General features: G+C 32.1%; 1 protein-coding gene across 2 annotated transcripts; it reads left to right on the plus strand.

The window, feature by feature from the left end:
- Nucleotides 1-3,450: 3,450 nt before the first annotated feature.
- Nucleotides 3,451-25,241, plus strand: LOC110998410 (T-box transcription factor TBX19). Of its 2 annotated transcripts, XM_045630579.1 has the most exons (9): nucleotides 3,451-3,599; nucleotides 13,622-13,784; nucleotides 16,629-16,749; nucleotides 17,307-17,450; nucleotides 19,830-20,106; nucleotides 21,826-21,942; nucleotides 23,082-23,403; nucleotides 23,812-24,086; nucleotides 25,120-25,241. In XM_045630579.1, the coding sequence occupies exons 1-8, from the start codon at nucleotides 3,572-3,574 to the stop codon at nucleotides 24,053-24,055; spliced, it is 1,416 nt and encodes a 471-aa protein (XP_045486535.1). In that variant the 5' UTR covers nucleotides 3,451-3,571; the 3' UTR covers nucleotides 24,056-24,086; nucleotides 25,120-25,241. The 2 variants fall into 2 exon arrangements, with proteins under 2 accessions (XP_045486535.1, XP_022122755.2); XM_022267063.2 differs by having other exon boundaries at nucleotides 23,812-25,241.
- Nucleotides 25,242-25,920: the final 679 nt, after the last annotated feature.

The raw sequence follows: 25,920 nt of genomic DNA on the forward strand, positions 1-25,920 counted from the left end.
AGAATTTTTGCGAAAAATGCATAAACATTAAATCAGTCGTACCTAATATATACGACTTTGTTCCTCGGAGCAATCGATATGTGGGCTGTTTAAGTTTCAAAGTACATACAGTGTATATACAACGATCGTCTATAACGGTTGAGTTAAAAATGAATCGTTTCTAAGAGCACTGAGCTTGGTTGTTTGAGGTTTCCTTTACCAATTAGCACCCTTCGGCAGACCGTAACTGGGTGAGGCGATGGAATGCTGACCACGGGAGGTATATATTACCGGAACGTAAAGTTTTAAAATCTAGATGTATTGAGATTATGTATGTATATGATTTTAAAAGTGAAACTCCTTTATCGGAAAAAAATTGGCGTCACATTTTTCGGTTACGCGTCACATTTTTTCGTAACGCGCCATATTTTTCTTGTCACTACTACTAGCCATTAATAACTGAAATAATAATGATAACAATGATAGTAATAATGCTATTACAATTAATGAAATTCTAATTATTATTCTGTAAAAATGAGTTAATTAATTTATGAAAAATATATAATATATTTCAGAATTTATATTTAGTTTTTTTTTAATTAATTGAGAAATTCTCTAATTTAACTTTGTTTAACCAATTTCTGTAAAGTTGCATATAATAGATCATTTTTCGAAAAATAAGGTCATAAAGAAGTTTCACTTCATATGTGTATACACTAGTAGACGCATCCATTTTTTTATTTGTCTTTAGTTTAAGTATATGAACTGCGGTCTCTATCCATTAACCCCGTCAGTTTGAGTGCTTCTAGCTACAGTGTATATGTCGCAGGCAAGCTTAATAAGCCGTTCCTAGCCTCTTTCTAAACAGTGCCGTTTAACTAGCGGCTTGAATGAATATCATTTTTTACAACATTTAATGAACTGCTTCGGCCATTCGTACGGCCATGTGAAATAAAAAGATGAAATATCTGCCAGAAAAAATAAATATATTTCACGTAACATATTACTGTTCTTTGGAAATTATGAGCGACGGCATATTGACAGTTTGAAAAGTTTCGTCGTAGAAATGAACAGACAATTTCATATTTGCCTAACTGTTTGATCAAACGGCTGAATATCATTCTGGCCGCCTTATAAACGGCACTGTTTTGTAGACTAGTGATTGAATGGCTACATAGTCTAGTTAGCTGCGACATATACATTATTATTTACAGATATAATGTTCTCTGGGATACTTAGATAAAATATTTGTAAATTTGCAATGGTTATTTTAATAATTACGATATGTTTTATTAGTCATGTCAGTGACTTACAAGTACCAACACAGTAGATACATAATATAGACATAGACTTTTGAATGATCTGTCTTCAACATTTTGAATTTCAAATACATATATATTTTATAAAGTTTTTACAATAAAGGTAATTAATTAAAAGAAATAGAAAATGAGATGGATTGAGATATCGCAAAAGTAGCATTATAATCCTCTGTGCAATAAATATTCTTTGAAGTTTTAAAAATAAATAAATCAGTAGCATTTTTCAATCTACTAGACAGGTAATCAGCCTTTTGTGCCTGACACACGTCGTCGACTTTGTGTCTTAGCAAGCCGCTTTCCTCACGATGTTTTCCTGCGAATGTTATAGGCGCACAAAGAAACAAAGTCCATTGGTGCACAGCTGAGGATCGAACCTACTACCTACTTTAACCTACCTTAAGGATCAGACTCTAGGCCTACACTGCTCCCTTGTTGTTTTAAGCATTTACAAAATGAACAGGCAATTAGAATTAAACGAACGCTAACACTGTGCACCAATGGACTTTCTTTCTATGCTCGCTTTCATTTGCTCGAACGGTGAAGGAAAACATCGTGAGGAAACCGACATATCTTAGACCCAAAAAGTCGAGGGCGTGTGTCAGGCATTGGAGGCTGATCACCTACTTACCTATTAGATTTAAAAAAATCATGCAACAGATTCAGAAATCTGAGGGCAAGACCTAAAGAGGTAGTAGCGCCATTGATTTTTTCTTGGTCAGAATACGGCGAAGACAGCGGTTGACGAAGACTTGGAGTCGGTACGAGATGTCTTCGGTGACCTTCCACGTTTTACACCCATAGAGCAGCACATACTTTGGATCCGAATTTCTTAAAATTGATTCGACGCGTCAACATCCGTGACTGCCATACAGGCTGATGTTGTGCAAAAGTTCCTCAGGCCTTGGCAATGCGTGAAGTAATAGCATCTGAACACTTCTTTGAACACCTTAATTCATTCATTATATATCTTGTAATAACAAATACATACTGGTCAATTCCTTTTGTTTAGAAATTAGTAAGATATAATTGTTTGATTCTATTTCTATGCCAACGATTGCTACGGGTTTTGGAAGTCGGTTCCAAACCAATAGTAAAAACGAAGATTTGTGTGAGTGTAGTAATAATTGAACACTATTTAGACCTTTACCAATAAGTAGGTTACACATTGTGAAATGCTTGAATGGAGCGCAAGCATAGATAACAGAGGTTAAAATTATATTTGTTTCTGTAAAGAATAGATGTATTATCTATATCGATAAGACTTGATTGCTTTAGTCTAAAAAGGTTTTATATATCGATATATAGGTTTTTTTTTGTTTTATGGCATTTCCGTTGTTTTCTAATGTAACTCCTAAAGCAAGTACTATTGCGATTACTTAATTAATATTCGTTTTAAGATAACATTTTTGGCTCATAAGATCCCAGGTATTCTATGTATAGATGTGCTTTATACAGTTTATAACTAAAATATATTGTATAAGTTACAATATATTTTAGTTATAAATTTAATTTTATTGAATAAACAGGCCTTGGTCTCATATTGCAAAGTCCAGAAATTTTTCTATTTTTTGTTTATAGTTTGTAGATAAATATTTTTTTTATGTAACGAGGACAAACGGATACCTATACCCGGATCTAACGTCAAGTGATTCCACCACTTGGACACTGACTTTGCCAGAAGGCTCGCAAGTGCGTCGTCGGCCTTTCAAAAATCGGTTAAAGTTGATACACACGGTAGGTAGAACTTTTTATATATATTTAAGTTATTCTCTAAATTAAACTAAATTTGGCGATACAAATTAACTTCCTTTTAAATTTTTCACATCACTCATTGCATAAGTACAGAAAAAATAGCTGACTAACCATAGAAGCTGCGCACGATTGTCGAGGTAGTGGATAGCACCAATCATTTTGTTTGTCAATACACCAGGGGCGTGGTCAATGCGAACGACTTTAAGTATATCAAACACAAAAATGACCTTTATTGCTTTGAAATAAGCTACTCAATAAGGAGCGTATATATTTTAACACGTCACTTGATATGGGAAAGTGAACTGTAATCGAATGGCTGAAAGTAGATTTTTGCTCATTACCGTTTTGAGGTAGTGGATATATTTTGTAAACATGCTAATGAAGTGTAGTGGTCGAGTTTGTGGTCGTTGGTCATGCAGAGGGCACGTCAGCAATCATTTGTGCTATTTGACATTGTGATTAGAAAAAGTTTTAGAAACTATTAGTGAAGTGTAGTGATTGTTTGAACGGAAAAACAATTTATGAACGGACGCAATTTGTGTAAAAAGGGTAAGAATATAATAAATGTAACAATCTAGTATTGTTGAAAATTGCCCGTGGGAACGTTTTAATATATTTATATACTTACCTTGTCTATCATTTTAGTACCAACACATAAAACACTTTGCTATTCCATACAGACTGTTTGATAAATATATAACAACATTTTTCATTTTTTTAATATTTTTCCCATTTTCCTTGCCATAAATACCTCAGATCAAGGAATAAATAAAAAATACTTGGATTGAACCATCTTCGAGTTTTGTGATCAGCATCAGAATATATGTTATTACGATTAATTTTTATTTATATAGATTAAAATGCGTCTTAAGATCAATCTGAAGACACCTCGGTGGACGTGGTTTTATGCCTCCATGTAGACGAAGTATGTATATATCTACCAAACGATATATATTAGATGCATCTTTCATTTAAGAAATATAAGTAACATTTCTTGATAGTTCATATGCAGTTTCCATAGATAGTTGTAAAATAAATGTCTATGAATTGTTACGAGCGCAACAAACGGTGTACACTTGCTGAAACTAATTTAATATCCACAAAGTAATATCGACCACTAAACAATACAATATTACTGTCTTTTTTCTTTGGTCCGCTGAAACAGAGATAACAAGACATTAACTTCGTAGACAATATTTATCAAATTAAAATGTAATGACTAAAACGTACCAGTACTGAACAGTAATAGTTTTGGAATATGTTATTAGAAAAAGGTTTGTCTATATAATTCATATATTTCGTATAGTGACGTAAGTATTTTTTTATGTAGATACAAATATTCCATAAATCCTTTTTATAACCTAACTTATCAATTATGATTTTAAATTTAATTTTAGAATCTGTGTTAACTAGAATTAAAAAAAACACTGTCTTTTGCACGATTGTTACTTAATAATTTAATTGAAAGTTAATATTTTTAATCTGTTCAACTCTGCACTCTATGACTCCAATATTAATCTGCTGTAAAAAAAAATTAAACGGCCAGAACTTGCAATGCTTCTGTCAGTGTGATTGTGTAATCGGTATCCTTGTAAGAGATGGTTGTCAGCCTTACAAGGATACCATTATCCTTAAGGACACACTTGTTACATTTGTAATATTATCCACAGATAGAGTCGGCTCTTATAAGTCACGAGATCTTATCGTAAATGTGCAAAAAATCATTTTTCAATTTGCGTATTTATAACCTGCTCATACGGTGAAGAAACGGTTAGATAGTTAGGAAACCGACTTGATGCAAAATACGATATGTAAGAAAAAGAATAAGGCCTCCAGATTATTGTCCGGATCAAAGATAGTGTATTTCTTAAATACATTAACAATTCACATACTAAGAAAAATTTAATTTAAGGTAGGTTAGTTATCTACAAAATATCTATAATATCAATAAAAATATTAGTTACTCTGCAAATAAATAAATATTAAGCTATGATTAACTGGTCTTAAGTAAATGCATATTTATACATTTATACTATATGTTTCATATAAATATATAACCGATATTTCTTTAATATATGTAAAAGAATACCAAAATTCCTTTATAACTATGACTTTGTTGTTACAAGATTTGAAATTTACCATTTACGTATACAAATAATGTTTGTGAAAATTTTAAATGATAAAGCCTTCCTAAGATTATGTAGGAGGAAATATTTCGCATATACATATAAAATTTCACATAAACACGTTCGCTTACTAAAAGAAATTTATTTAGGCAACATTACGTACAATAATGCAAAACCTCAATTGATTATTTTCCTCGATTGACAAATTTTATTAAAAAAATGTATGGAAAATATGTTTCATAATAATACAGTCGACAGATAATTAAGATTGTACGTTTGTATAACCAAGGTTTATTTATGTGAACTAGGAAGCCAATTCTGTAGTCAATGACATATACAAGTATTTAAAAACGTCGCAGTGCTAGCTTGTATCATTCATATATTTTATTAAATATTAAGTTATATGACTGTACTAGGCATTGAAATCAACCAAAATGCAATTGCATAATTCAAATTTTAATACGTATTGTCTAAAAGCTAGATAAAATACAGTGAGTAAAATGTTAGAAGCGAACTTTCAGTATAGTAGATTATACCAAAAACAACTTCAAAGATTATAGAACTATTTGAAATTCTAAGCTGGCTGGATGTTAATTAAAAAAAAAACAAAGTTTTACTGAACGGTAGGTGACAGATAAATCTCTATAGAATAATAAATCTCCAATCTTTATAGCATTATCAGGTGTGCCAACACTCATTAATTAAACAATTAAGCAAATCATTGTTATGATAATATTTAAATTTATATCAATGCAATATAGGTAAGAATAACAAACACTGTGCTGACGTCATTGAGCATTTAAGATCGGTAATCAACGATAAAATGTTAATTAAAATAATAGGATAAGTTATAACAAATAAAAGTGTAGTTGATACTAATGTTTCATAGGGTTTTGACTTCCGTATATTTTTCTGTTTGATTGGCACAAATTTTATCCAGTTTAGCGCGGAGTTTGTGACATCTATTATTTATACGCTGCTGTTAATTGACATTATATCGAACAAAGAGTTTGACTTACATTTTGAAATGTCTATAGATTTTCGTACTCAAAAAAAATTAACAGAAGGCTCAAAGAATCAGTTTTCCTTCGAAAACATGTAGGAGAATGCGCGGAGAGTTAAACTTCGGAAAAGCGATTGGATAATTATGTATAAAAGAAAATGGTTTGCGGGCGATAAAACAAATTTGGATAAATAAAATGTATACTCGTAAAATTTCTAGTCATAGGCTTACGCAGCTTTTCTACGCAAAGTGATATTATGGCAGTCTCAAATAAAACTAATTGAATATTATATTGAATAAATAATAATCATAAATTTTCATTATTATATTCATAGGAGGCAATTATGAGACATTTATGTATGTATAAATTTAGAAGTTAATACAAAGCTTACCTGCTGAGGGTTCATTTGTTTGTATACACATAAATTATTTAATAGATTGTTGGCATGGAATATCCGTTATTTAACGTAAAAATATAAATTTCATATGCATTACTTGCATTAATTCTAATATATATGTTTTCAATTAAGCTCTAAACCATAAACAATCGTGCATAAAGGAGGTTGTTTTTTTTCTGTTCATTTACTGTCACAGTGTCTTGTTTCTGGGTCGCAAAACCAACGGAACCTCCAAAATCAGACATTTCAACGCTGCCTGTCCTGTGCCACCTCCCCCCAATTGTCGGCTTCCAGCTATGACAGGTCCTCTTCAACTGTGTCCATGTTATGCGATTCTAATTAAATTGTGTTTCAACTAAAAAACTCTGTAGGTATATGTACCATAACCACTCAATGAGGCATAGTGCAAACTTTCTGCGTCGGTTCCTTTTGTAGTTCTTTTATCTAGGCAAGTGGGCTATCGTTTTTGTCGTCCGAGATTATCGGGATAAAGATCGGTAATGGAAAATTATCCCAATGCTGTCTTAAGATATTTTCTTTAGCGTACAGCTTGTGTTGATTTTTAACAACAATAAAGTATTTAATTTCAAACATTTGGATTATAATTAAAAACAGTTTATAAACATTTTTCTTATATTCTAAAATTATGTATCTAATATCACTGATAGCAAATGCTAGTTTCAACATGAAAATCATGTATCAATGAAATTAATACTAGAAAATTGCCTTTTGACAAAATTTGTTTTTCCCAGCTACAAATTCAAAATATTTTCAAATGGACTCAAGTACACTAAATAAAATCATTTTTTCAAGTGTTTAAAATTTCATAGTTAAAGAAAAATAATGAAGTTACTTTACATAATTTAAAATTTTTAATTATTCTTTGCTAATGCTAAAAAGTTAAGCTTTAGGTTAAGACAAAAGATGAAGACCAATATTTGATATCTCTAATCTCATAAGTTACAAAAAAACAATATTGTATTGATTACGGATAAATAATATTGTAGATATTTATAAACCACCAGAATTTGAACCTTACAATGTAACTTTGAGAATCGCATAAAAATAAAATTTATTTATTTTAGTGATAGCACTAAATCACCTCCATCATGAGCACACCCCACAAACCCGCTCACATTTATACCCTTACTTTCACATCATCACACAGCACAACTGCATTATTACGTATTTAATAATTTTATTAATTTTTCCTTTCCTTTTAGTATAGTTGTTATTTGTTGTACTTACAAAATAAATAATAAAACAACCATATATTGTACTATTAATTAAATTAAATTAATTATCAACTTATAGCTGCTTCAATAAGAATAAATCATCAATATAGTCGATTTTTTACTTCGATTAAAGTGTACACTTTTATATAGAGAATTTGCGTAAAAAAATCAATATGTGAAAGGCATTAAAAATTGCATTATTCTATGAAACTTTGAATGCAAATAATGTATTGGGTTTTATAATCTAATCTTTTATTACCGGGTTCTAAGGAATAATCTAACAATGGTCACAACTCGTTTTATTGCAGCCATAGAGTTAGATAAGACAAAGTAGAGACGGGTGCACTATGGTATTGTACAATGCCGTGCAATCAGCGCCCGCCCGTTCCGTCATTGCCCGCCGAAGGCCTATCGGCACGTCCGCTTACCACAAAGCCCTATAATAAACTTTTACAACTCACATAAAATCCTGACTTTTTAACCCGAGTTATTTGAATTAATATCAATTCGGAGTTCCTCAATGGGCTTTACTCGTCAAACTCTAAAGTTTTATGACAACTATATCGGAATAAAATTTAATTGAAATGTAGGAACCAAAAAAGTTTTGATTGCCGTTATCGGCTACCGAATTTGAATATTTACATTCAATATTTAGGGAATTAATTGAGTTGGACATAGTTAGAATTCCTTGTCAAGATGCCTGTCATATAAAAGAATTAAACGTGCGCGCACAAGTTTAATGATGGCAACATTGTATAATTGCCATAAATCAATACAATTGTCTAGAAAATAATAAAGATTATAATTGCATGCATAAATAAAAATCCTTCCTATATGTTTTAGTATTGACACCTGGTGCCAAAAATCTGTGTAGGTATTTTAAACTCACAATGAAGATGGAAAATCATATTTACAATCTCAAGTCAATCAAATGATGTGTCAATAGTAGAAAATTATTTTTATTTGAAGATTCAAACCTTATTGATTATGCTGCGTTGACATTAGTCTATTGTTTGATTAATATATCAAGGCTGGCGGTTGTATACAAGCCAAGTGATAATAAAATTTCAAGTTTGAAACTGCGATGACGCAAGACCATTAAAAATACTTATTTGAGTTTTTCGGCATTCCATTCGCCTCTCCGGCCTTCATTACGCAGTCGTTCTGCAAACTGCGAAATTGGAAAAGACAACACTATATTGTTTCAATTTTAGTTCTTGCATTTGATAATTAGCACCTCTCGCTTCATATTCGTGTAGCAACTGGGACAATTGCGTCTCAACATTATTGCATATCTTCGTCATAAAACTCCAATCACAGTATCCTTTAGACGTAAGCTTTGGAGCTATTCGTTTTATCTTTGATATTTTATAGTATCTGTAAAACGACGGCACTAAGAGATGATTAAACGACATTCCACGTGTTCAAATCTGGGCGAACTCAGCTTATTGATATTGAAATTGAGAGACGCGCGCGTGCTATATGGATACATAGGCGGCATGTTTTATGTGAATACTAGTGACCCGCCCCAGCTTCGCACGGGTGCAATGCTGATGAAAAGCAGGTTTTTATTTTGTTTTGATAAAACTCGTAGGGTTCAGCCTGCGTTTGCAATGTAAGCGGAAAAAATGTAATTATTTACGACATCACATTAGAAACCTCAAAAATAACAGTACTTCTCCACTATTTAATGGATGATATTATACATATAAACCTTCCTCTTGAATCACTCTATCTATTAAAAAAACCGCATCAAACCCGTTGCGTATTTTAAAAGATTTAAGCGTACAAAGGGACATAGGGACAGAGAAAGCGACTTTGTTTTATAATTTGTAGTGATGATGATAGATAGGTAACTAGGATCAATAGTCGTACACTGTATTTAAGTTCACCATTAAAAAGAAAATGTTCGCAATTCATCTATACTACTCAAGTTTAATATTTATACCTTATGGAGCCGTAAAACGATGAATAATGACGCTGCAGACGAGTTGGCTAGTGCTGTAATTACTTTGCTTTTATACTTAGCTTGGTATCTAGTCTTTTTGTTGTACAAATACTTAAGTCATACTTATATTTAGCTAAACGTCAATATTGTACCTTGAATGTAAATATATCGTTCATTAAAACTCTGCAACAATCAAATATACTTCTTATAGTGCATATCATCAGAATCGTCATCGCTAGTTAATTGTATGACCTGGTTCTTTGACCACACCAAACCATCAAATATAGAGTATTTACAATTATCGTAACCTACATAGTTATAATAAAAGTTAATATGTATTAATTTATCATCGGCTGACCATGGATCAATGTCCTGAGATTTAAGATTTTGACTACATTTTAAAGTGATCGCTGAATGTTGTTTTAATCTTTCGATGATATATGAAATGATTATATAAAATTTTCCGCGTTTTGTAACAATGAGGTAAATCTTATTATAACATTTACTGATGGTTTTGTATCATATACAAGGAAATATTTGAGAAATAAAGTAGCTAACCGCAATGGCTACGTATAAAACACATTTTCGAGATTTCTATTTTTGACAAAATCATGAATTAAAGTATAAAAATTCAAAATAAATCTACCTACATTTATGAACGTCGCAAATAAAAAAAAATATGTATGTAATGCAGGTCTCAAATCAGGGTCGTAGAACGGAAGAGAAGATCGGGCAAACAACTCTTCACTCTTTTTAATTGCCAAGTTTTTTTTGTTTTACATGTTTGTAAGGAGCTGCAACCAACATGTTCCACATGACATCTTAAGTAATTAATTAAAATAAATTAAAAAAAATATTTGACATCGCAGCGACCAGCTTACAGAAGACAAGTCAATCAAACGACAAACGGAGACGTTCTTGTTTATTGGGGGAGAATGACGACACAGAGCTATCAGGCTAGTCAAACAGCTCGGTGGGGGAGGAGGTAATGCTAGTCATGATCCTCCTTTTACTCGAACCAAACACGAAAGCAGTCGCTATTATTCTAGAATCGCACCCGGAGAAGACGGACTGTATATATCGGCAGACATCAGTGCGTCTTCCGACATATATATATATATATCTCCAGCGTAATTGTCGCCCGGACCCGACGGATGACGCCTAGTTTAAATTATTAAGTCCCTGTATATTGTGTCTAATAAAGTTTTCTTTCTTCCCTTCTTTCTTTCCCTTATTAGGAAAGAGAAGATTGAACACTGCTGCTTAGCTTCTTGATCGATTCCGTAGATCGATCTGTTCGCATTCCTCAGGCTATCAGGGGTCCAAAATAAAAAAAAATATTTATAATTCTGACATTGTTGTCAACCGAAAATTACTTTTTCATACGCCTTTATCCCACTATTGTATTGTACTGAGAGAGAGAGAGAGAGAGAAAGTATTGTAGTGGTGAAAACTAAAATCTAAAATCTCCCAGAATTAATATCAGGACATTGAACCACGGTCAGCCGATGTTAATGAGAACGATAAACACCAGAGGATCGTGTACCAAACTTACAAAAATGTTTGCGTAGGTATAGGTATTGGCTCAGTGAAACTGAGTTTTGATGTAATGAATGTTGGAGGGTAAGGAAAAACGGTATTTTGAGTAGATTTTAATTGTACGTTTAGTTGGAATAATCTAAATACAATTTCTGCATAATTCTTCTTCTTTCTGGTATTGATAGTTTCCATGAGCGGCTTAATATCTTGCCCGGTTCCCCCCTGTTATATAATTAAAAGAAAAGTATTGTATTAAAATTTGCAATCGATTTATAATTAATATATCTTGAAAATGGACGATTCTGAGTCAGTATTTTATGAGACCTTATACTTTTTGTTTAACACATAAAAGAACTTTTAGATATTAGCTGGTGCCTTTTAATTTTAATTATAATAAATATAATTTCATCCAGAAGTTACATAAGCCAATTGAAAAACCATTGGCAAAAAAACAAATCATAACAAAATTGTACCAGAAATTAAGGATTACATAGATTTTTCGAAAGTACGACTAGAAATTGAAATTTGATTAAATACTGTACCCGGAAAAAATATAGTCTTTGAATATTTAATATAATGTATCTAGTTATACATCTAATATTATTAATATATTCTCCGTATTACTTATGTCATTTACGAATTCATGTTGCTATACAAAACACATATTACGTTCATTTATTTAATAACACATAAATATAGAGTATTATTAATAATAATAATATTTAAAAACTGCTAGAAAACAAAAATACAATAAAAAAGTGGTTCACATGGTATACCTTCAATACTGGCAGTATTTTCTCCTTGTATTGCGATTCTCGTTGAGCGAGGAAAGCACCAGGTGAACCGGTACTATCTACCAGACGCATACTTAAATCTTTAATTAGTACCTGCGCCCTTGAACCCCATGGCCCAAGAGTCTCTACTCAAAGGGAACAAAATCAAAGTTGGAGTTGAACTCTTATATATTTGCCCAATCACACAAACAACCCGTCACGCCGCTTGCCATCTTCTTGTTGGTTCCAAAAGGGCTGGAATATTCACGGCGGCAAGAGCAGAGTATGATGTTGAGCGCGGCGCATCCAGAAAAATGACCTGCAATATTATGGTAATGGAGGATATCCAGGGTTATTCACTTAAATGCCAGACGGAGACTAATATGTATGAATTGACAAGAAAATGTGAAGACTGAATATCGTTGTTTTCATAATACAATCAATGTGACTTTCTTGAAATTTCTAGGGAACAACATCGGTGAAAAGTTTTCCAATCTAACGTACAATTTTTTTTCATATTAAATTTAGCATTTGATGTGAAGATTAGTATTTCTGATACTAATTTAAGCCGCAAAGATGTGCTTGTTTGTTATTTATGAATCTTGTACCAATTGCACACAGCAAAAGCTATCGTATTCCATTTATTTCTAGCTACTGAAGTTACAAAAAAGCCGTGTTATTTATTTAATTATAAGTAATCTAACAGCTTATCCTTATACATATTATAATACAAAATACTAAGGCAATACAGAAAGCCAAAACAGATTACATAGATAAATAATTTATGTATAAAAAACAGAACAAGAAAAAGATACATTAAAAAAAACAAAAGAATAAAATTAAAAAACTGAAATTTGACATTTAAAAATAATACTAAGAATTTAAAACTACTACTTAAAAAAATCAGAGTCTTCCCGCTTCTCCAGTAGTTCTTCTTCTTGTTATTTACATTTAAACTGAGATAGCTTGTTCCATCTTCTTCGTCAGCATGGCAGGCATAGCAGGCTTTACGCACGATCAATCAGCGTAGGCATCCCGTCTCTCAACGACTCCCAAGAAGTGCAAACCACTCACTAACTACTAACTACTCACTAACATCTGACTTTCTTTTATTTTTCTTTTGCTCAACACAATTGCTGTATTCTACTCGTAACATCGACTTATGACAACTTATTTTGCTTAAATTTATTAAAGAAATTTGTGTTAAAAATATTCTTAATATATATAAATCTCGTGTCACAATGTTTGTCCCCAATGGACTCCTAAACCACTTAACCGATTATAATAAAATTCGCACACCATGTGCAGTTCGATCCAACTTGAGCGATAGGATAGCTTAGATCTATAATTATAGTCGCAATTTTATTTTATTGCAAATTATTTGTTTATTATTTGATACAATTCTAACAGATGGCGCTGTTTTTAAAATTACCAACATTTCAACTACTATGTAATGCTGTGGCTAAGGTTTTTGTTATATTAACAAAAACCTTAGCCACAGCAACGCTTTGCCGAGTCTGCTAGTTGTCTTATATGAATGTTTTTTTAGATATGGCGGCATCACATATTCTCAGTGCTGTAGAACCCACAGTGGGGGGAGGCGGTACAAGAGGTGGGCGTGAACGGGAAGTCAACGTTGCCCTTGATGATCGAGACCTGTGGGTTCGATTTCAGACACTCACCAATGAAATGATTGTTACCAAAAATGGCCGGTAAGTTTGTATTTAATTACAATATTGTATACAAATATCTAATCCATTATGATTCGCGTAATCTGCATTGGCGCTTGAAGTCATTATAAATTTAGCTTAGATAAAAAACCAGTGTTGCGTTATCTAACTATGCATATAGTTTTTTTTTGCTTTACATATTTATATTTATTTCCAGTACAATATATAGTTTTTAGAATATTCTTAACCTGCATAGTAATAATAATGAAATATAAACAAGTTAAAAGCATTTGGTCCCTGTGGCAGTGTATTTTTTATGCTGGCAGCAATCGCTGTATTGCGATACCTATTCCTTGATAAATAAATATATTACTAATAAAACATAAATCAGATTAAATTATTAGATGAACTGGATACTTCTCATTAAATAATACAATTGATTCACAATCATAAATACCATATAACCTGTTGCAAGAGGCTTATAAAGCTTGACAAGAAATACATACTTGACAGCATGAATCACATTTTCCATAGTCACAATTCACAAATATATCCACTCGAAAACATTGTTGCAAACAATACGTTTTCAATACACAGTACACGCATATATAGGTAATAAATATAGTAATATTTATTGATATATAGGCAACATAAACCACCAGTTTAATGGTTATTGACTAATCAACATTGTTAATATTTATTACAACAATTTTTAGTCTGTGTCGTTGTTATGTTGTATATATCTGTTTCATAGTTTTTTAATGTTTGTGCCTGCCTGTAATAGGCATTAGGCTGGTTGAATTTGAAGAGCTCGATTACCTTACTATGATTTCGAGATATTTGTATAATAACTAGACTTCTTTGTTTTTAATATAGCGCTTAAAAAAAATTGTAAATATGTGAGACTAATTGATAGTCATAGTGTCATAGTCTTGTAATCACTTGAAAAAGAACTAATTTAAGTTTTGATAAAAGACAAGTTATTAGTAAGTATTCATGGCTGTACTACAGAAACAGTAACTAAATCTTTGCCCCAATATAAAAAATGAAACAGTCAAATTGTACCATTAAAGTACTGTCACTTTTTGTTTACATTATTTATAACAGGGTAAACACAATTTGACAAAAAGAGACGTAATACAAATATCAATATCGCAGTCAGCAAAAATGTATTTTTTTTTGTTGCTTAATATTAAACTTCGTGCGATTTTGGATTGCCTGGAAGAAGCTAATTTTAGCAGTAAGGCCGCCTTTTTACGTCCATCCTCTTTTATTTTTAATTTGTCACGTAAATAAAGTGTTATTATAATTAAACAGTCTTCGTAAATATAACAGTCGTATGATAGTAGTAATTTTATACTTTAAAAGTTTAAATACAAAGCCTCTTTAGTACTAAATATGATATTTTCCTTCAAATTTCACATTAACAAACACATTACAACATAAAACTCATTAATAAAAAAATAAACTAAAAACATAATGTAAACAAAAACCAATTTATAATAATTAATTTATGTGAATACAGCGAGTGTGCAAATAAATATATCCGTCTCAATCTTAACATTCACATGTAATTGGAGTTTTGAGTTGATTACAACTGAAAATGTCCATTTAAATATCGGAACAAATAACACCATACAAATTTTAATCGTACGATACACATAGTGTACATGGGTTCATTTGCGAGTGTTAACAGAGTGCTGAGGGGCGGCTAGTTTTCAGCTATTAGCACCGTAGGTCTTGCTGATTAGCGCAGTACTTCTAAATGATACCGCCCGACTATGACGCTGCAACCGGTGACGATGCTCTTCATTAAATCATTAATGAATGTTATAAACATTGCCTGGAAGCCATAGGTGATGCTGGTTGGATAAAAAACACTGAATTGTATTGATTGATGAAAATTATCAATAATGTGCTTTTTAATCCTAAAACTCTTACACTTAAAGAAAAATTGTATTTTTGTTGTGGCGGCATTTTTGATTTGCGATCCCTATGCAATCTTTTAATTCTTGAAACGCCTTATCATAAAACCAAATTCTATCGCTCCTCCTTAGCTGTGCTAAGTATACTGCGATGGAATTCCTTATCAATGGTACCAGACAACTAAACTTTTTTTTTTCTGCCTCTTAATTAGCTACTTATATATATTAATTGGGGCTCAATTCACCTTGGATAAGCTTTTACATTTTTGTTTCATATGATTATTCTTTTTCTTTCAATTTTACTTTGTTTAGTTATAGTTAGTGTTATATTTTATTTTTATTAATTATGCCTAATAACTTATGTAACCTGCTATTTTAATATGTAAATAAATCACATACCTGGCTTTCTTAATAAAGGTGATATTCCAAAAGCCTAGAGAATTCAGCGAGCGACTCATATCCTTGAGGTCGTAGGTTCGATCCCCGAATCTGCACCGATTGAGTTTCTTTGCGCGTGCGCGTTTAACATTCACTAGGTATAACCTAACCAAAAAGTCGACGGCGTGTTGCGGCGTGAGGCTTATCACCTATTTAGTGGTCTCTCTTTTAAATAAACTTTAAATTGTCTCTTTTCAACACAGGATAAAAACAATGCAAAAGAAAGAGACCACTAAACTTTAGTTGCTGTGTTGCAAAATGATTTACATAATGAAGTTCTATTATATTAGGCAACTTAAGGTTGCCTTGTACCTCGTAGTTTATTAAGTATTAAAACTTTGCGATAAACGGCAAAGTTGTTTTCAGATTTTATAGTTGCTTAACTATTGACTGTAAAATACAAACTAGAATCCGTTACAAAACATAATATTCAAAACGCAAGATAAATGCGGTCGTTAAATAAAATCCTCGTGATATTTGTGGGTTTATGTTGTTCTAACTATTCGTACGCCTTTTGTTTTAGACGAATGTTTCCCGTAGTAAAAGTTACGGCCAGCGGATTGGACCCTACAGCGATGTATACCGTTCTACTTGAATTTGTACAAGTTGATAGCCACCGCTGGAAGTATGTTAATGGAGAGTGGGTAAGTGCCTTTGAGGGGTTTTTACTCTGTATAACACATATCTGAGTTTCATCACGTCGAGGCAGAATATGGAATTCCACCTGTATCACCTATACGTCGTTTCATAAGTCAGCGTTTTTTAATACAGTTTTTGCCGCCTACCATCATTATGTGGAACCAGCTGCCCATTAAAGTATTTTGACTTAGGGTCCTTCAAGAAAAGAGTAATAATTCTTAAAATTGGTACGTCTTTTGGCATTGAGTGCCCATGGGCGGCGGGATCACTTTACATAGGAAGCCCCTGCGCGTTTGCCATCTGTTCTATATAAAAAAATGTTTATTAATTCAAACGATTAGAAGTTACACATATATGTAGTTATAACTAACACCCTAATCGAGAAACAATTATTTTTACAATTACAAATTGATTAAACAAAATTAAATTAATTTGTAACGAACATGTTAAAGTTCTAAATTTAAAAAACGTTTAACGTCATCTTTGTAGGTTCCCGACGGAAACTCTAAATTTAAAAAAAGTATAGATTTTGTATATTCGTCTCACAGTGTCATCTTTGCAGGTTCCCGGCGGAAAGGCCGAAGTGCCGCCATCTAACGCAATATACATACACCCTGAAAGTCCCAACTTTGGTGCGCATTGGATGAAGGAACCGATATCGTTTGCTAAAGTGAAACTCACGAATAAAACCAATGGAAATGGCCAGGTATAGTTGTAACAATTGTGTAAACTCTATATAGCGTATAGCACATCTATAATATTATTGTCTATATCTATATTATTATTGTAGTAAAGGTTGAATTGTTATAGGCAAGTCAATGGAATAATTTGAGTTATATGGCGTAATTTTATTTGATAATAGTTTTATCGATTTAATCAAAGGAGTAATGGTTGCAAAACATAAGTTACAGACTGAAAATTTTATTGATTGTTATTTTATAACATTATCCATTCACAGACACACAAACACACACACAAACGCACGTATAGTCTACCATTCATACAATACAGATATTAATTTATTACTATATAAATTACAGAAGAGCTGATTAATTTGTGCTTTCTTAAAAGCCTACATAGTATATATTTAGTTACTTTGAAACAATTTTTGAATTTGGAAATGTAAAATAATCGAACGAATTTAAAAGTTTTACATTCTTCCGCTTGCATTCCTAAATTTAAAAAAAAGGATAAATTCCAAACAACAACCTTTTAGGCTTAGTCCGAATTGTATCTTTTTCGTTATCGTTTGTTTACTACTGTGCGCGACAAACGCCGTCGACTTTTTTGGATCCAGATAGATCTGGATGGATCAGGTATCCTCACGATATTTTCTATCCTTCGAGCGAGTGTTAAATGCGCGCATTTACAGAAAGTTATACAATAAAACTTTTTCATGACGGAAATAAGATTGTGACAAAACTGAACTAAAGCTAGTACCTCTATAGAGTCCCTGAGTTGTGGGAGTTGCATGGATTAATACCCGCTGCTTAGTTTCATCATAAAACGTTCAGGCAGAATACGTAATTCCACCCGTACCACGGCCGTCATCCGTTGTTCCACAAATGAGCACCACCACTTTGTGGAACCAGCTGTCCATTGAAATATTTCCGGATCCATTCAAATTCCTTCAAAAAAGAGCGTACCAATTCTTAAAAGTTCTATAAAAAAAATATTCCGTGGTATGGTGATGCATGTTTAAAACAAATTTTAATAAGTATATACAAACAACTTAGTCTACTTTTCGGTTATTTGCTTTCGCAGCTTCTTTGCCTCGTTCTCATTAGTTCGAATGAGCATAATTAACAGTTCAGTACTCAGAATTTTTGATTGTAGAAAGTCGATACAGATTCAATGCCCATTCTCACGCTCGAATGTGATCGATAAAAGCAAACACTTTATATCCAGATCCATATGTTGACAGCTCAGTGTGAAATCTGTAGCTTTGCCAACTATTTAGCGGCTGCGCGTACGCACTATCATTTGTAATAATTATTGTCTCAACGCTATGTTTACTGTTCCCGTTATTATTATTCTACTTTAGTTAATATTAATTATTATTGAAAGTACACAGTTTATCTATTTAAATATTGTTATGAATAACAATGTAATAATAATGAGAGTAAATAGTGGTTTAAGTTTTATGATGGATTAATAGTATAGCACAAACATGTCGATAGCGTTAGTGGGTAGTTTAATGTATTCGAAAGCGCGCAATGTTCGTGCTTTTGTTTTCAGTTTTATATATGCAAGCGGATACTGTCGTCAAAGACAATGAATTTATTTTAATACTAGCTACCCGCGCGAACTTCTTTTCTCCATAATGCTTAGACACCATGTACATGTACATAATTATGTAACATTTTGCTACGCTACCCTAGTGACAAACTTCAAAGTCCTGAACTATCAAATAAAAATAGGGGTTAAGGTAGAGGAGGAAAAATTAGGGGTTACATACTGTATTTTTATATGTTGTATCATAAAATATAAACAAAAATTCCGTCAAAAATATAAAAATAAAATTCTTGAGGTGGACGCCTCATATCGCTTAGGGGTATGCAAAATAGATAGTTGCCGATTCTCAGACCTACTGAATATGCATATAAAATTTCGGAGGAGTATGGTAACTAACATTGTGACACGAGAATTTTATATATTAGATATTAGTAATTAACTGTAATTTATACAGTTTTAAACTATACTATACACATTCTGTCTGCTATAGTTGTGTTGTATCAGTTGTCATTTTAAAATGTTTGGATACGCACGAATCATATCACATGAAATACGATTTCTTGGTTTTATTTATATAATTATTACTATAACGACTCGCGCTACAGTCTTTTAGGTATAACCGTCATTTTAATATATGTTCTCAAGTAGTTGATCAGTTTTCTGTGCCTGACATACGCCCTCAATTTTTAGGGTCTACAGTATGATATTCCCCGTAATGTTTTCTTCCCACCATACAAGCGAGTTTTAAATGCACACATTGAAAGTCTATTGATATAGCAACACCACTTATAATCCTAATAAGAAAATATGTAAAAAAGTACAATAGACTTTATTAAAGCATTTTTTTCAGATAATGCTGAATTCCCTTCACAAATACGAGCCAAGGGTTCACCTAGTAAAAGTCGGCACAGATCTCCGACGCATCATGACATATCCATTTCCTGAAACGCAATTTATCGCCGTAACCGCGTATCAGAATGAGGAAGTGACGTCACTGAAAATTAAATACAATCCATTTGCAAAAGCATTCCTGGATGCAAAAGAGAGACCTGAGGGATATTACCAGAGGGACTTTGTTGGTACTCACTACCCTCAACAAAGCTCTTCGCCTCACCAGTACCCACAATGTAAGTATATGATTCAATCTGGAAGTTCTTCATTACAAATTCTTTAATACGGATTATTTTATTGGAACGAAGTTCCTTATCACGCGTTGCGAAATGGGGCTAGACGAAAAAATTAAGACAAAAAGTTGTAACGACGAAGCTAGCGACATCTCTATTATGGAACGGAACTTTTTCGTAAAAAAATTGTACATAGGTGTCAATAGATGTCTCTTCAAATTTGTTGTCAAAATGAAACACAATATATAATAATTTTAGGCAGTCTCATTACTAAAATTGAGCCTACCGATTAAGTTTATATCACATTATATTTGTTAATAAAAAAATATATTATTATAACTTAAAAAAAAAGTTTATTACAATTCCTTCACTAAATAATCGAAAGAAACTTCGTACCATCCGGGTATCCCTTGACACCTCTCAAGATTTTTTTATTTATTTACATCGTTATATCAAATATATAAAATATACAGATGGAATACATCATATACACGAAAAGGTTAAAACATTTACAAAAAGAGCAATAATAATTAATATACATTTAACTAAGTAATATCTAATGTGCATATGTTCCGGGCTACCTGATATAACACTGAGTTGATATTTTCTTAATCGTGCTTTGTTTTGTTCTTTTCGAACGTGAATCGTGGTTCGAACCAGCAAATATCGTGGTTCAAATCTGAAGGATGAGAATCTAACACTATAGCCAACGCAAAACTTTAGAAATTAAAAAAACTACCATAGGCCGTACATGCGCATGCATTTATTTTATCTGATTACAATTAAAATTTATTAATATTCACGATTCAAGCGACCTTTTCTGTCGTGAACTAGCGAAGTATGGAATCGACTTCAATTGGGGGTCTTCCCTTAATACAGACATAAAGCTAAAAAGAGAGTTAATAGTACTTTAGCTATACGTTAATTCTTTTGTTATAAAATAAGAAACATTGTTGTAAATAATTTCAACATTGTTGTTTATAATTCGGACGGAGTAGCTTCGCTAGAACTCACAATATAACATACCGGACAAAATACAACGTCCCTTTTTTGAATTTTTGTTCGTCGTTTATAATCTGTAATAAATGAGACTACAGTCTGTTTGAAACAAGCACGGCAAGAGCTGTCATTGTCACCCCAGTGTGGATATTATATATACCTACTGGCGTCAAATATTTTGTTATAAATAAAGTTTATTATTATTACGAGTCTAAAGAACAATAATGCTATTATTTTAGTAACAACTATTCAAAATATATCTATAAAATATGTATCATCATATATCTTGTATTTATGATGTGTCTCACATGTTTCATCATTGATAAATAATTAAATTGTAATTCCTATAAACTTTATTGTACTACTCGTAAAAACTAAACTAGTTTGTCTTCACGCTGTATTGGAATGTGTATGTAAAAGATTTTTTGCAATTTGATTTTAAAATAAAAGTTAATAAGATATATGGAATAAGAGTTGATTTCCATCAATAAATAAACAGGACTTCTGTAATGAACAGAATATTCAAGTTTAAAACTTTAATTGTGTTGCAATTTTCATAGCCTAGCTGTCAAAATGTAAAAAAAAGTAGAAAGGAGGTTGATACCGCGGAGTATGTACTCGCCAAATAAACTTTATCTTGTAAAAGCGCTTAACATAAGATTTATAAGACACTTAGCCGAATAGCGTTAATTTATATTCTTATTTACTTAATAATAATTACAGTTGGAGGCTGGTTTGTGACATCACAGCCATTGTATGGAAGCGGAAATTCAGCGTCTAGGAGGCCTGCACCATATCCGCCACGCCCTCCTTCGCGGCCGCGAACTTTGTCGCCTCCCTGTAAGCACTTTTACCCACGTCATAATACATTTTTTCCTACAATAAAGTTCACAAAAAGAGTGTGGCTTGAATTACAATGTAAACAATAAATATAGCTAATAAGTAATATTATACTGACTGTATTCTATAATACTAATTAATAATTACCATTAAAATAATTAAACATCCTTAGTTTACTAAGGTAATGTTGTGTCCGAGATAATAATTTATTATAGATATGATAAAATTAAATAAACATTTTGATTATGTGTTCGTTTAGTAACATTTATTAATATTTGCACGTTTTCGGCATACGTGATTATTCGATTATTTTTATTTATTGTATACATAATCTTACATAGAAAGAAGTTGGTGTGGTGGAAACACAAACTGGACACAGTTTTTCTGTCCACCAGGACGTCGAATATATTTAAATAATTAACTTATATACATACTCAAGCCAGTGACATAATATACAATATAATATGTTTACCATTAAACCATCAAAAATGCAAACAACGTAATAAACCATTTGAAACATTGTCGCTCCATACTTAGATAGCCGATGCAAGAAACCTGTTCTTGACGAGAATTCTCATTCGAATACAAAATGTTCAAATATTCGAATATGAATTAAATGACGATGTCTGATTTTTGTTATGCGTAATTTGTGATTGTTTGATTTATGTAATATTTTTTTTAAATTTAAATTAAATATTGTTATATTAGTAAATAGTAGGTAGTTTGGTTTATGTTATTTATTTAAACTTGGACACATTACTAATTAAAACAAGTAGTATACATTATTAGGGACACAACGGGCGGCCTTATCGCTATTAAGCGATCTCTTCCAGGCAACCCAAGTGAAAAAAATACGAAGGGTAAAGTGCAAGAACGAAAGTAAAAAATAAACTTTTCTTAACTAGTTTAATCCGGCTTTTAAAGTAAATCTTTATTTTAAAACTTATCTGACATCGTTGTTTGTGGTTGACAACTGACAAGGTTGAAAATGACAGTTCGTGTCGACAAATTTTTATACAAATCTTTGTATTTGTATATACAGTATGTGCTGCTATTACGAATATCCGGATATTTAATTAGAAATAAAATAATTTAGAATCTACAGAATATGTATAATATATTTACAATTTTGTTACCAGCTACCTACAGCACCGCTGAGCGATCACCAGTTGCTACAAATAGCAGTTACACCTGGGCTGGAAGTAGCAGTTACTGGAGCTCGCAAGGGAACAGCTCACCACAACCCAATACCTCCCCAGTTCCCTATAGAACTCCCCCACACGCATACCCTGCCCCCATAGAATATTCTGCCCCCACGACAACGGCACCTGCGTCTGCTCCCGCCCCACTCTACCCGCTGCAATATGACGCGCCAAGCCAACATCATTCACCATACTACCAACATGCCTACGCTCCATACGCTCATCACGCTATTGAAGATATTTCGTATTGGCCGAATAGGTATATATTATTAATAATTGCTTAAAAGTATAATAACATATATATATATATATATATATATATATATATATATTTATAATATTACAGTATAGTTATAACTGTTAACTGTTAAAAGAATAAGGACTAGATTGTTTTTTTTGAGCACTCACTGCATAATTACAAGCAATAGCCAAAAAGAACAAAACTATGCAGATAATATGGAAATTAGATATTAACTTTAAACGCTATTACTAGATGGCGCTACGTACTCCAATTTTATGAATAAGAAATGATGAATGATTAAAAATATAGCCAACTACGTTTTCCGTAAAAAAAAATTATATGTTTTTTTTATTCAGACTGCATTGTTTTACGTAAATTTGATTCTTCTTCATATAAGATTTCTTAAACGTATGTCTTTTATTCCAGTTTGAACAGCTACGGATACCAACCGTCTGAATACGTGGGTACCGGAGAAGTAGCGTATGCCGCAGAAGGCATGCCTTTCGGAAGCGGTGCCCCACTCGAAGCAAGCACCAACCAGGCGGAACGAACTACCCCCCAAGGCACTGAACATCAGAGTGCCGACCGGGAATATAAATATAATACTGAAGAGGATCGGCATTCGCCTTGCGAAAATACAACATTACCCTCGCGTTCGCCACCCCAATGACATGATTTAGTGAAATAAAATAATTTAACAGGTGTGTTAAGTCCTGATTGTTACTCAATTCGATTAATTCCGATTGTTATTTAGTTCTGCGATCATAATCTACCAATTGCGCCAGGTGAAGTGAATTCTATAACAGACTTTTACATAATACGGCGGCTGGGAAATGCGATCGATAAATTTTATAGGAGTATCTGTAGCGAAGACAGTGATCCATTGTAATCTGTGTCTTCTAACCGCATTTTTGAGATTTAATTCGGTTTAAGAGGCATTGAATACATCAATCAAGTCAAGAGGCAGTTAATTGTATTTGCCTATAATAATGCTTATTACTACTTTAATACATGTTCTGGATTCGTTAATGTAATATATTGTATATAAATCGAGCTCAAAACTTTTCCAGATACTGTTTTCTTATTTCTATGCCATTGCACAAACATGTAACATGCTTTTATTACATTTGTAGGTATATGTTTCATATAAAAAACATTTGGAATCCCGCACCAATATCGAAATTGTTTTATCATTATGCTTTGTAATATTATTTTAACTTCTCGTAGTCTGTGTGGTAAGAGAACCGGCGTGGTATTGTCAATCTAATATATTTCTGATTACTGTCACTTACTTATTTCGTCAAATCAAATCATATCAAATTATAATGACGTAACAGTGTTGCCAACATAACATAAAAGGTAATTTAGCATCGTCCACGTATCCCACGACGGTTGTCTTTCCGTACAGACATAATAATAATATGCGAATTGCGTCTATTGATACAGTAATTCAAAATTGTAACATAAATCAACAGAACAAGCTTTCATTTTCATATATAGTTCCCGTCAATCTCATACTAAGTGTTTTTATATAAAGTTATGTATTTTTTATTTAAATGTGTGATATTAGCGTTATTAAAACACTAATATTATGCATATTAACGTAAGATTAAATTTACAAGTAATTTATGGAGCTAATGTTTATTTTCAGTGGAAAAAGTAGAGACTACCGTGTTAACCATATAATATGTTTAATTGGAATCTACAATATTTTTGTACTTTAAATTTTTTCAGGATTCCGAGGGCAGACCTACCTTCGATCCTAGTTGTAAATATTTAGACAGATGGATTTAAGACATACTTAATTAAATAATTATAAAATCTTAGAGTATTATTATAACTGCGATGTTTTCATTACTAGCTAATAAATGTTTTTGTTAAAGTTTTGTTTTTACATTTTACATTGACTACCGCAAGCTTTCTACATATACTACTGTTAAGCCATCTTGTCTAAGCCCCCAGCTAAAAACCAATTAAAGGTCTAGGATCTAATGGCAAAAAGGGAAAAAGAAATAGACGCTAGCAATACTGGGGAAATTGGAGTAAAGCGTTTTGATACTTTTTATTCCGAATAGCTGCTGATTCTGTGGATCACACACATGCCTATATAAAAATTTATCCAATGGTCAATGATAATTTTTGAAAATTTTACTGTGGCAAAAATGGGGTTCGAAATTTAGATGAAAACTCAAATTACTCTGTCCATGAGTTTACAAATTAATTATAGGCTACCAGAACTAAAAATGTTCCCAAATACTGCAAACCCATAAAAAGTCATTGGAAGAGGAACCTTTTTTATTTCCCATTATCATTCCAATTTTCCAAGTATAAAATTAAGATTAATAAAGCAAGTTGTATACCCTTAATAGAATATTTTTCTAAAAAAATGTAGTTAAATGTTTACAATGTGAAAAACCGCGGTAAAAGTTTCACTTCTAAAGGTTTCTAGGTTTCATCAAGCCATCACAATCCTTTTTTACCCCCAACTTTTTGTTTCATTATTCCCCAGAATTATTCTATGGGGTTTAACGTACA

This window comes from Pieris rapae, chromosome 12, assembly GCF_905147795.1.
Source record: "Pieris rapae chromosome 12, ilPieRapa1.1, whole genome shotgun sequence".
Taxonomy (NCBI): Eukaryota; Metazoa; Arthropoda; class Insecta; order Lepidoptera; family Pieridae; genus Pieris; species Pieris rapae.

Coding starts and splice junctions, on each gene's coding strand:
- LOC110998410 (XM_022267063.2), top strand. CDS start 3,572: ATGAACGGACGCAATTTGTGTAAAAAGG. Junction 3,600..13,621: donor ACGCAATTTGTGTAAAAAGG/GTAAGAATATAA, acceptor ATGTTTTTTTAG/ATATGGCGGCATCACATATT. Junction 16,750..17,306: donor AGTATGTTAATGGAGAGTGG/GTAAGTGCCTTT, acceptor TCATCTTTGCAG/GTTCCCGGCGGAAAGGCCGA.